The sequence below is a fragment of the Lotus japonicus genome, chromosome 4 (assembly GCF_012489685.1).
Source record: "Lotus japonicus ecotype B-129 chromosome 4, LjGifu_v1.2".
Taxonomy (NCBI): Eukaryota; Viridiplantae; Streptophyta; class Magnoliopsida; order Fabales; family Fabaceae; genus Lotus; species Lotus japonicus.
The window spans coordinates 67,103,566-67,116,735 of NC_080044.1; the positions used below are offsets into that span (position 1 = coordinate 67,103,566).

Here is a 13,170-nt window from a genome sequence, read left to right on the forward strand (position 1 = left end):
GATCCCCCCCACATGAAGCGACGCATGATCTTCTCCATTCTCAAGATTATCCCCTTAGGAGCTCGATATAGGGCCATATAATACAGAGGGATAGCATTTAAAACATATTTGACAAGGACTAGCCTACCACTCAAAGACAAAAATCTTGAATTCCACACTCCCAATTTAGCCACCATTCTGTCCAACACAGGATTCCAGAAAGATAACCTCCTAGGATTACCTCCTAGAGGCGAACCAAGATACATAAAAGGAAGAGACCCAACCTTGAAATTCCACCACGCGGCTGCTTCTTGTACCATATAAGATGACGTATTCACCCCATAAACTTCAGATTTATTGAAGTTAATTTTTAATCCTGAAACGAACAGAAAAAGTTCTACCGCCAAAGCCAAGTCTTGAAACTGGATAGGGTCACAATCTGAAAAAAGCAAAGAATCATCCGCAAACTGTAAATGATTAAGTCTAAGCCCTGGAGCTACTTCCACCCCACATGGTTCATCCCTAATTAACAACTGATTCAGCATGCAAGACATTCCATTTGCAACAATGTTGAAAAGAAGGGGGGATAGTGGATCACCCTGTCTTAAGCCCTTCTCAATTGTAAAGAAATCTGAAGGTGAGCCATTAACCAAAACTGCCAGAGAAGCTGAAGAAATACAGCACTTCATCCACCTGATCCATCTTTCTCCAAACTCCATCTCTTGCAGAAGCTCCAATAAAAAACCCCACTCAACACTATCATAGGCTTTTGCAAAATCAATTTTAAATAGCAAGCCTCCTTGTGGCCTCATGCTCATGGAATGCACAATCTCATTTGCAATCAAAGAACAATCCGCGATCTGACGACCTGATGTAAAAGCAAACTGATTCTGACTTAATAGCCCCGGGAGGATTAAGCTGAATCGAACTGATAGGACTTTTGATAGTAATTTGTACACACTGCCAATCAAGCTGATGGGTCTGTAATCAGAGATCTCTTCCTGCTGCCCACCTTTGGGAATGAGAGCAATAAAAGTAGAGTTCAAGCCTTTCACCAGATGTCCCGACCTATGAAAATCCTGAAAAAAAAATGAGCACATCGTCCTTCACTAAATTCCAGAATTTTTTGAAAAAATCCATGCTAAATCCATCAGGTCCAGGAGCTCTGTTTCCATCAAAATTCTTCACTACTTCCCATATTTTGTCGAGTGAAAAATCAGCTTCTAATAAGTGATTCTGAGCTTCTGTCAGCTTCTTTAAATACGCATTATGGAAATAAGGCCGTGTCACATCTGTCACTCGGAAGAAATTCTGGAAATGTTCCCGCAATGCATCTTTAATCTCCACAGGATCTGTTAGTTCTCTGCCCTGATATCTGATTTGGGTAATGTTTTTCTTCACAGTGCGCATCTTGCAAACTCGGTGAAAGTACTTTGTATTCCTATCCCCTTCCTTTAACCAGCGCACTCTTGATTTCTGTCTCCAGGTTCTTTCCTCATCGCGATAAGCCTTCCATAGAGCTTCCAAAGTGTCTCTCCTCTCCTGGGCCAAACTCTGCGCCCCCCCTGATCAACCATGGCCTCCATCACCTCCTGTAATTTTTTCTCCAGTAACACTATTTTTTCAGCACCCCACACCCCTCTCCCTTTCCTCCACTCTTTTATTTTCCCCCTCAACCCCTTTAATTTTTGTTGTAAAACATATCCCGACCATCCCTGATAAACAGAAGACCTCCACCAATTTTCCACCACCTCATTGAAGCCCTCCTCATCTGCCCAGTGGTTGAAGTAATGGAAAGGTTTTGGTCCAGCATCAGGCACGCCAAACAGCAAGCCAACCGCCCTGTGATCTGAAATATTCCATGAAAAAACAATTTGAGAAATATTAGTAAAAAATAGAAGCACCTCATCGGACACCAGCCATCTATCCAATCGACTCCATAAGCCATCATTCCGTCCCGAGAACCAAGTAAATTCTCCATTTTGAAGAGGTAAGTCTATTAAGTTGGTATCCTGCACAAAACGTTGAAATACCTCATCACCAGCGTTCAACACACCCCCTGAGGACCGTTCTGAACCCATTAACACGGCATTGAAATCACCAGCTAAAAACACCAAACCAGTATGATTGACAACATGAGAATTTAAAGCCCCAAAAAAATTCCTACGCTCCAACAGAGTATGAGGACCATAAGCATTCCCTACCAGCACTGTTTGTTCCACGTTTGGTAGCTTAACAGTCAAAAAAATAAAGTTAGAATCTGTTACCACTGACAGAACCTGAATGCTATTTTCCCTCCATAAGCACATAAGACCACCCGCCGACCCAACTAACTGGACCTCCGCATGACGCATCTGCAATCCACTCGCCCATTGTTCAACTGTATGTTGTCGATGCTGATTTAGTTTGGTTTCCTGTAGTAATAGAAGTTCCGGTTTCAGATGCTGAATTGCCTTTTTAACCACCTCCCTCTTCGTAGTTCCACCTAGCCCACGAACATTCCAAGTGAGCCAAGGCCCCGACATGTCAATTAAGGTGTGGATGATTTTCACGGAGTTGAGCTTCCAAACCCCGTAGCATCAAGGCTTCTGAACCCCGTGGTTTTAGGCCTAACTGTTGTCCAAGCAACCAAGCTCTCTGGCTGCGTGTTGTCACACCATCTTCTCCTGTCAATGGCTGGAAGAAACCTTCTGGTATAGGTAAGGGTTTATTCTTACTCCCTTTCGGACGTCCCTTTTTGGAGGAGTTTGAATTTGGAGAATTGAAGGGCGTCGGCGTAACCGGTTCTGATTGCACAAGAGGCAGAGGAAATTGTGGTGTCTCAAACTCTGCAGATTCACGTTCTGGGGGGATGATGGGGCTTGGAGTCGAAATTCTCACAATTTGATGGGGAGAGGTGTGCAAAAAAAATTCACGTTGATCATTATGGTGTTCACGTTTTACGTTATGTTGTTCCCGCGAGCCAGAAATTCTTGAACTCGGAATAGGTGTCAGGAAACTCAATAAGCTGTTATTTCTGAGAGGCCAAGTTGCCAAACACGTCCCATGCAATTGTTGCTGGAGAATATTGTGTGGGTCCCAATAAATGGAGAATAAAGGCCAAACATATCTCTGATTCAAATCTTTGGGATTTAAATGAAAACCTGAAACAGCAAATTTGTTATTATCATCAATATTCAGATTTTGAAAATTATTATAACAGATTTCTTTTGCATTTATCATGATTCCTTCTGAATATGATTTATTCCACCAGCCCTGAAGCTCCTGTAACGTGTAACCAGAATTAAGCAAAACCTGTAACTGTTCCTTCATCTCCTCCTTGGATTTATTGGCTGTCATAATTCTATCAGAATTTGAATTCATGGTCCCTGCTGCTGTAACGGCCATCTCCGGCATCTCCGGCAGCCCCTCCATGCCGGAATCTGCCTCCAGGACACCTCCCCGTACAGCCAAGGCAGCATCATCAGCAGACCTTTGTGCAACCTCCTCTGCCATGACGTTCAGCCCCTCCAATTTATCATCCCTGTAAACTTCATCTTCTTCATCAGATTCGACGGCACTAGCAGATTCCTGATCCTTCTCAAAATAATGAAACAGGGCATGTGTTTCATCAACAATTCCATCATCATTATTTACCGAGTCACCAAAAGATTGATCATCTTCCTCTGAATTATATATCTTCACCGGCGTAGACGGTATACGTTCAACCTTACCATGATCATAAACAGAGTCATCTTTCTCCACGAGAATTATGCAGGAGGTACCTTCCACATCAACTGCCATTGTGAAGCAGCGAAGCAGGGGATGATGCATCTTTACCAAGATTCGAGCAAAATCAGCCCGGTGTCGCAATTTAGTTGATGTATCCATGTTAACAAAACTCTCCAATCTATTCCCGACCGCAGTAAAGAAGCTCTCTGTCCATAGCCCCATCGGTACTTGCCACAGACGGATCCAAACCAAGTGTGCTAACCCATAGGTAAGCAGAGTACATGGTCTCAGTTCCGTTAATTTTTGTTCCAGAAAAAACCTACATTCCTCTAGAGTTGACTCCATCTCTTCCTTATCCACAAACCCTAACAAGACCTCAGTTGCACCAAGCGGAATGAAACGAAAGTTGTACATACCAATATGGGCTAATTCATCTTGAATCACATGTACTGGCTTCGATTCGAGCATGCGTGCCCGAGCACACCGTTGGTACCATAAACTATCCAAATCAGAGGTTGATAAACGAAGCTGACAAGCCCCTGTACTACGTGCATTATCCTGTGTCTGAGATAAAGCAATTGTCTCAACCGGAACATCTAATTTGATCTGATTGCTTTGCTGTACTTTAGGCCGCCACACTTTGCCTTGCTCCTGTGATTGTTGGCGTCCCTGAGTTGTTCTGTTCTCCTTGGATGAAGATTGCTTTATTGTTGCTGTTTTCACAACAAGATAATTACCCTCCAAACTTGAACCGCTGAACAATCGAATCGCAGCCCTTGCCTCTTCCTCATGTTGATATCGAACGAAACCATACCGAAATCGCCGCTGAAATTTTTTCCGAAACTGGATGAAAACATCTCTCACCCTTCCAGCCTTCCCAAAAAAATTCCTCAATTTCATTAAGGTGATTCGGTCACTCAATCCATCTACATAAACTGAGTGCAATTCCCCCTGTTTCTTAACTCCTTTGCGATCTCGTGCCGATGACTGATGGTTCTGTTGGATGCGGCCCTGAATCCGAGAGCTCACTGGCTTCTGCTGTGGAAATTGCTGAGATCTCCCAGACCCTTCCCGCAAGAAAGACTGAGGAGGAAAACTCTCCTGCTGCTGGCGATGGCGGAATCTTCCATTTCCTGGCCGCTCCTGCTGCTGGCGATGGCTAAATCTGACATTCCCAGTCCGCGCCGCTTGCAAATTGTGTTTCCCCGACCACTGGCGATGATGCTGCCCTAGGTTCCATTGAGAAGCCCCATACCCAGATCGGTGATAGAAATTCTGATCGTGTCTCACCGTCGCCTGCCGCCACCGTGGCTGATGCCACCGTCGCTCCCACCCAGCGTTCATCACCGTTCAAGCATACTCATATGGTAAAGAGATATTAAACCCGATCGTAATGGAATCAGGTAATTCAGTCAATAAAAAATGAAACATCCCAATTCAATTTTGATTTTCGTTGAAGGTTTTAAGGAAGAAATTAATGCTTGTTGTGGGATTGGCCCATATGAGGGCATTTTTACTTGTGGGGGCACCAAGAAAGTTAAAGAGTATGATTTATGTGACAATAGTGGCGAATATGTATGGTGGGATTCTTTCCACCCAACAGAGAAGATCCATGAGCAAAGGAGAAAAATTACACGTGTCAAATTTTTTTAAAGCATAAGTTTTATTAAATAGAATGGTTGATTGACAAACATAACTCAACAAAGTGAGCATAAACCCCTCTAATGTTCCCCCAAGAACACCTAAAAATCACATTAAACTGGTCCAAACCCGGATCAAGTACTAATCGACCAATGAGAAAGAGCAAATGTCGGGGACCTAGATGTGGTAAACAAAAACCACATAACCTAACAAAAACAGAGCTCGCTATTGGAGGGGACGTGAAACAACACACGACATCAACCGGAAAACAAAGGCAAAAAAACCTAAAGGGAACAACACCCAACAACGACCCTAAACAGCACACGCCGGCCCGAAATTTCACCACCTTCACTGTTGACCTTGAGCAGCACTCCGGCAGCTCCGAACCATAGCGCCCAAAACAAGAACGATAACGCCCCAAAACAATCTATGACAAATAACATCTCCGCACCGGTTGCGCCGTGCCTTGGGCCATAACTCCACCTTGCAACACCTCACCAACAGAGCTGGAAGAATCATCAGATATGTCGTTAACACCAAAGTTGCAAAAAGGCGGAGGGGAAAAACAACATTTAGCACTCTGAAGCATCAATCTGAACAAAAACACGGCGCAAGAAGCATCAAACTAGCTTCATAAAGGACCCTCTGTTGACAAATGCGGAACACAGACCAGCCATAAAATTAGGAACCTGAATCCCACGTGTCAATTTGTTACATAGCTATATAATTTTTTTACAATCTATTTAATATTTGATTGGTTTTAAAAGGTGTATGATGAGCAAATAAATATTGATTTTTTTTTTAGTTAACAACAACATTATTAATTTTTTTTATTTTATTTTATAAATCAAATTGATATTGAGTTTTTTTAAAATTTACAGCATCAATATTTTTTTTATTTTGATTTTCCCGAAAAAAATTATTTTTATATATTTGAAGTAATTCACATTTTAATTCGAAAACAATTAAAATTTTAAAATTAATATTCTATATAATTTTTATAACAATATAAAAAGCACAAAATTATATAAATTTTGAAATATATACAAAAAAAATGAAATAGGAAATTAAAACACAATAATTATTTTTGGGTAAATGGTCACAATGGTCCCTGGAAGTTCCCACCGACTTCAGAATCGTCCCTGGATGAATTTAATTAGGCTCGCGGTCCCCAGAAGTTACAAAAAATAGTCATAGTAGTCCCTTACGTTAAAATCATATAACGTCCGTTAACCTTTTACTGACATGGAATTTTTTTTTTCCCACAATCAATGCCTACGTGGAAATAGAAAATGTTCCCCCCCTAAAATGAAAGATCCAAAAGAAGTCAAATTGGTCCCTAGGTATGTGTTGGATTCTGATTGGGTTAGAAGGAGGTCACATTGGTCCTTGTTACAATCTCCCTCCATTTTAGAAACTCCTACTATTCTCCATGAAAGCAGAACGTTGGTGAAGGTTGAGAGAGAGAGAAGAGGAAGAAGAACGACACTAGTTGGAAGCTTGGAAGCTCTCTTGCTCGCTGGTGTTGTGAAAAATCGCTCTGTCGCTCGCTGAGGAAGAAGAACGAAGGAGGGCGAACCCTTCGTTTGCAGCGTCAAGGTATGTCTCCCAAACCCCAAGTCCTTGCAATCTGCAGTTGAAAGTTCTTACCTTTATGCATGTTAACCCTAAATTTTGACACATCTGTACCTTGTCTGCGATTTTGAAGTTCAAGTTATGATTTTTATGGAAAAGACATGAATTTTTGTGGAAAAGATATGATTTTTATGGTTTATGTGGTTCTCTGAAGTTGGTATGTTGGTATATTAGAGTTGGGTTTGGGGTTTTATAAGGAATGAGATTGATTGTGGGTGTAAGATTGTGAAATTTTGAAACCCTTAAGATTGTGAAATTCTGAGATTTTATTTTGCTATTGTGGTGTAGATGGATTCAAGGATCACTGTGATATTGATGCATGGTGGTGAGATAAGTTTGCATGTGGATGGCACTGCCTCATACTTTGGGGGAACTATGTGTGTGTGGGAGGATCTTGATTCTGACAGGCTGAACCTATTTGATCTGGAAGCTATGGCAAGGGAACATGGATATGTTATGACTATGAAGATGTGGTGGCGTAATCCTCAAGTTCCAGATGTGCTTAAGTTAAATGAACTTTGCACTGATTCTGACCTAATGGATGCATGCTTAGCATCTAAGTCCAACAACCAAGAGATCGAGATTTACTATGAGCATTTGGAACCAGTCCCTTTTGAGGTTATTCCACCCCCTAATTTTAATGAGGATGAGAATGTTGTGATTGTGATTACACCCCCTGTGGTCCATGTGGTGGATGAGGAGGAAGTTATTACACCCCCTGTGATGGAGGAGGTTGAAGTAACCCAGAATGCCCCCAACGGAACTCCTCAGACACAAGCACCCCAGGTAAAATGGTAGCATTCTCTTCTCTTTAATATGACTTATTTCATTATAATAATTAATGTTAATTTTTTTTTACATGTGATAGGAACTTAATGATGCAAGCAATCCAATGAATGAGGATGGAGTACATAATGAGGCAGAAGATCAGAATGAGACACAAGTGAATCTGAAAGAGAAAGGGAAGGCAAAAGCTACTGAATCTGATGGTAGCAAGAGGAAGAGGAAGCAGGGATGTGTGCCTGACACAAGTGGATCTGAATCTGATGGTAGCACAAGTTCAGGAGGAGATTCAGATCCAACTTATCAAGGAGAAACAATTGAACAAAGTGAGTGGTCTCTGGATGAGGACCTAGGCAGCTACAAAAGTGAGGACCTTCATAGTCCTGTCAGTTCAGATGATGAGGCCAACAATTACAACAAAACACAATTTCCACAGTTTGATGAGGTTGCTGGATTTGGCAAGGTGAGATTAGAACTTGGCATGGAGTTTGGTGATTTGGAATCCTTCAAGGAGGCTGTGAAGGATTATACAATTGATGTTGGAAGAGAGATGAGATGGATTAAGAATGATAGCATAAGGGCAACAGCTGAATGTAGAGTGGAAAACTGTCCCTGGAGAATTTATTGTGCATGGTCCAAGGCAAGATTGAGTTTTCAGATAAAGAGCTTTAATGAGGAACATACCTGCAGCAGGACCTTTAGGAACAGGGCAGCAAGCACAAGTTGGTGCACCAAAAAGCTTGAGAAAAAACTCAGAGTTCAGCCAAATTTGACACACACTGAGGCATATGACTACATGAAGAGAAAATATGGGGTTCTTTTGAATGAGACCAAAATTTTCAGGTCACTGAAAAAGGCAAGGAAGCTGGTTGAAGGAAATGAGGCAGAGCAGTATGCAAAGCTCTGGGATTATGCACATGAACTTATGAAGAGCAATCCTGGATCTACTGTGAAGATGGACACTGTGGCTGTGAGTGAGGAGGAAAGACAGTTTCAGAGAATTTACATATGCCTTGATGCATGTAAGAGAGGCTTCAAGGGTGGCTGTAGACCATTGATAGGTCTTGATGGCTGTTTTCTGAAAGGATATTATGGGGGGCAGCTGCTTTCAGCAGTAGGTCAGGATGCCAACAACCAACTGTATGTGATAGCTTATGCCATTGTAAATGTGGAAAATAAAGACAACTGGAAATGGTTTTTGGAGCTGCTCCATGGAGATTTGGGTGATTATAAACAACATGGGTGGACTTTTATATCAGACATGCAGAAGGTAATACACTTCCTCTTTCTCATGTTGGCTGTTTTATTATAGCATTATGTTAGGACTACGTGCACTGCATTTAATTTGCACATGATTAGGACTAATATGACAGTATTGTGTAACATTCAGGGACTAATGTGACAGTAAGTTGTAACATTCAGGGACTAATTTGTAGTAAGTTGCAACATGTAATGATTAATTGTCTTTGTTTTTTGCTGTTTTGCTAGGGTCTCATCCCTGCAATGCAGGAGGTTATGCTTGGGGTGAGTCACAGATTCTGTGCAATGCATTTGTGGAGGAATTTCACAAAACAATGGAAAGACAAGGAGATGAAGAATGTTGTGTGGGATTGTGCTAGGGCAAGGACAGTTGAACAATTTAATGCAAAGATGAATAGGTTTAGGGCAAAGAATGCACAGGCATGGGCTTATCTCAACAAGTGGCCCAAAGAATCATGGACTAAGGCCTACTTCAAAGAAGGAGTTAAATCAGACAACATATGCAATAATGCCTGTGAATCCTTCAATGCAAAGATTCTGAAGTATAGAGGAAAACCTATACTGACATTGCTTGAGGAGGTTAGGTGTTATATCATGAGGACAGTTGCTACTAACAAGATCAAGTTCAAAGGACAGCAAGGCTTACTTCCACCAATGCAAAGAAGTAGATTGGAAACTGAGAAAAAAGATGGTAGTAAAGGGTGGACACCTGTATTCACAGGGGATGTTGTAGATGAGAGGTATGAGGTCCAGGGTTGGGAAGGAAAGGTGGATGTGAGTTTGACAAGACATACCTGCACTTGTAGGTTCTGGCAGTTGACTGGCATGCCTTGTAAGCATGCATGTGCTGCAATTGCCTGGAAGCATGATCATGCTGAGGACTATTGCCATGCTTGGCTTACTATGGGAGCTTATAGGAGTACATATGAGCATTGTGTTCGCCCCACTGCAAGCCAACAATACTGGGAGCAAACAGATTATGTGAGGCCTATCCCACCAAGGGTGAACAAGAGGAAACCCGGTAGACCTAAGAAGAATAGGAGGAGGGATGGAAATGAGGAACCAGTTGCTGGATCAAGAAACAGGAGTAGGGCTGGAAGTGAGCCACCTGTTCCTGCCACAAGAATCAGGAGGTCATATCCTCCAATTACTTGTACTAGGTGTGGCCTAACTGGTCACAACACCAGAAGCTGCCATAACATTGGTGCACCAATAAGGCCAACAAATTGGGTTCCACCCCCACCTGAAGTAATTGAGGATGAGGTTGATGTATCCCAGAATGCCCCCAATGGGACTCCTCAGCAACCCCAGGTAAAATGGTAGCATTATGTTCTCTTTAATATGACTTAATTCATTATATTAATTAATGTTAATTTTTTGAACTGTGATAGGAAACTCCTGCTGCTACAAGACCTAGAAGGAATGCCAACAGACCTAGAAGAAATGCTACTCCTGCTGATACAGCTCCTGTGCCTACAAGTAGTGGAACTGCCCCTCTTTCAAACACTATGCCTGCTGGAATTACAAGTAGGCCTGCTGCTACAAGACCTAGAAGGAATGCCAACAGACCTAGAAGAAATGCTACTCCTGCTAATACAGCTCTTGTGCCTACAAGTAGTGGAAATGCCCCTCTTTCAAACACTATGCCTGCTGCTGCACCTATTGGGTTTGTGATTTGGCCCAATAGACCAACTGGAATTGCAAGTAGGCCTGCTGGAATTGTTTATAGGCCCACTCCTGCTCCTGCTGCCTATAGGCCCCCTTCAATTAGGCCACCTAGGCAATCAGTGGAAGCATCTTCCTCAACTCGTCCACAATTCCAAGCTTCAACTTCAGTACCACCAAGGGCAGAAACAGCAAGAAGCTCACCACCACCAGGGCAAGTGACATATGCTTATCCTGGAGGAAATATGTGTTTCATGCCAACACCTTCTATGTTCCAAAACACCTCAGAGGACAATTGATGACAATGAAGTTCCAGAAGAGTCTTTTTGTGATGCAGCAGCTAGCCTATGTCTCTTTTTTGTTTTAAAACTGGTTGTGTTATGTACTGACTGATGACATTATATTTAGTAGCCTTAGTAACTTGGCATTGACATTATGGTTGTCTATTTAAGTTCTGGTTGTTGTTATGCTATTTAGCATTGAACTTTGTAATGGTTGACAGTATTGTGTTATGTGTTTGTTCAGACTTTGTAATGGTTGATCTTTTATTATGAATGGTTATCTATTTCACATTATGGTTGTCTATTTAAGTTCTGGTTGTTGTTATGGAATATGTGTTTGTTCAGACTTTGTAATGATCTTATATTATGAATGGAGTAGAAGATTTGGTGGAAATGACCAAAAGCAAGCATGACAAAATGCATACCAAAAGCATCAATAATGCATTTCATTGATAATTTGACAATATCATTACATTCATCACTCAAAAGACTACATTGTTACATGATCCCCACATTACATGAACTTCCCAATCATCATTACAAACACAAACAAAGTCATCAATATGACACAAATTCTCATCAATTGAACTTGTTGAGCTGCAAGGTCATTGTTCTTGCACATGGCTGCATTCATGTACCTAATTTGTTCAATCACCATCTCATTTTTCTTCAAAATAGCTTCCTTCATAAGCACCACCTCCTGCATCAACACTGCATTCTTCAGAGAAATCTCATTCAACACCCTCACAACTTCTTCATTCTGCATACAGTTTGGGGCATTCGATTCAACTTCATTTCCATCTTCAACCCATCGAAAGAAGTTGCAATTAGATAAATGACCCTGTACAACAAAACCCATACAACCCAGAAATTATGAATTCATGCCAACATATGCAAAAATGAAGAACCCAGAAAATCATTTACTTGCCTTTGGTAGATAGCAACTATAGAAGGGTTTTCCTGGGTTGGCATCAGTTTTGGAAACCCTAACCACTGCTTCTTCACCACACTTGCAATGGGGCACTCCATCGTTCATCCCTGAGCTAGAACTTCCCATGGGTTTTTTCGATGGCCTCTGTGGAAGTCGCGACCTAGAACTACCACTCATCTCCCTTCTCCCTTTCAGATTGAAGGTTGATGAATTTGGGATTTTCCCCCAAATGTTAGGGTTCATCTTCATATAGATGATTTCAGGGACTAATTTGAAGTGTTTAACATAAACCCCCAACGGCTATTTCCACGTAGGCATTGATTGTGGGAAAAAAAAAATTCCATGTCAGTAAAAGGTTAACGGACGTTATATGATTTTAACGTCAGGGACTACTATGACTATTTTTTGTAACTTCTGGGGACCGCGAGCCTAATTAAATTCATCCAGGGACGATTCTGAAGTCGGTGGGAACTTCCAGGGACCATTGTGACCATTTACCCAATTATTTTTTTTAAGGAAAAAACATTAATTATCTGTCTAGCCAATTAAGGATAAATAGAATCAATAATATGTCCAGTTCAAAAAAATATATATATATATGTCAAGATAATATCAAGCTTATTTTAGAAGATGATATCAAGCTTGAATAAAATGAGCTACTGACTATATCTAATATGCAGACAGAAAATTGCTTTCAGCGTCAATATTCACTCAAACTTGGATGACTTGGAATAAACACAATAATGTCATACTTTATGATTTATCTTTCACAATCCTGATTTGTGCTACTATCACATTCATTTTTTTAAGATTAATATGTTGATAATTCCTTATATTTGTGATTTGTGCAATTGTCTTCATATTCACGAAGAATGTGAAACGTGTTCCTGTTGATCTCAATCAGGCTTAGAAGATAAGTCTTTATGTCCACTTTGCTTAGCATTTATGACTCTTCTATTTCATCCTTTGTTTAATTTTTAATAATTAAGGTATTAATAGACGTATCAAATACAATAGACATATTCACCGTGCAACGCACGGGTAAAATAACACTAGTATATTAGAAAAGAAGAACTTTCATCATGTTGATTTAGTGACGTGTCATTCTCACGTTAATTCTTAGTGACGTGTCATTCTCATAAAAAAAATCCACGTGTCATTCTCAGGTATTTTAGAGTATTAATTAATTTTTATGGTATTTTTATTGAATTTTCGGTTTTTTTTTTTACTTCAGGATTTAGGTTGTTTATTTCTTGATTTAATCTTAATTTATTTTTGATTTAT

General features: G+C 40.9%; 2 protein-coding genes across 2 annotated transcripts; both read right to left on the bottom strand.

Moving 5' to 3' along the window:
• Positions 1 to 1,433: 1,433 nt before the first annotated feature.
• Positions 1,434 to 2,504, bottom strand: LOC130713200 (uncharacterized). The gene has a single exon (XM_057562989.1). The coding sequence runs from the start codon at positions 2,502 to 2,504 to the stop codon at positions 1,434 to 1,436; it is 1,071 nt and encodes a 356-aa protein (XP_057418972.1).
• Positions 2,505 to 11,469: 8,965 nt separating this feature from the next.
• LOC130713202 (uncharacterized protein At4g04775-like) lies at positions 11,470 to 12,129 on the bottom strand. The gene is made up of 2 exons (XM_057562990.1): positions 11,884 to 12,129; positions 11,470 to 11,796 (listed from the first exon to the last, which is right to left on the bottom strand). Exons 1-2 carry the CDS (start codon positions 12,127 to 12,129, stop codon positions 11,470 to 11,472), a joined length of 573 nt encoding a protein of 190 aa, XP_057418973.1.
• Between the last annotated feature and the right edge of the window lie 1,041 nt (positions 12,130 to 13,170).

Coding starts and splice junctions, on each gene's coding strand:
- LOC130713200 (XM_057562989.1), bottom strand. CDS start 2,504: ATGTCGGGGCCTTGGCTCACTTGGAATGTTCGTGGGCTAGGTGGAACT.
- LOC130713202 (XM_057562990.1), bottom strand. CDS start 12,129: ATGAACCCTAACATTTGGGGGAAAATCCCAAATTCATCAACCTTCAAT. Junction 11,797..11,883: donor ATAGTTGCTATCTACCAAAG/GCAAGTAAATGA, acceptor TTTGTTGTACAG/GGTCATTTATCTAATTGCAA.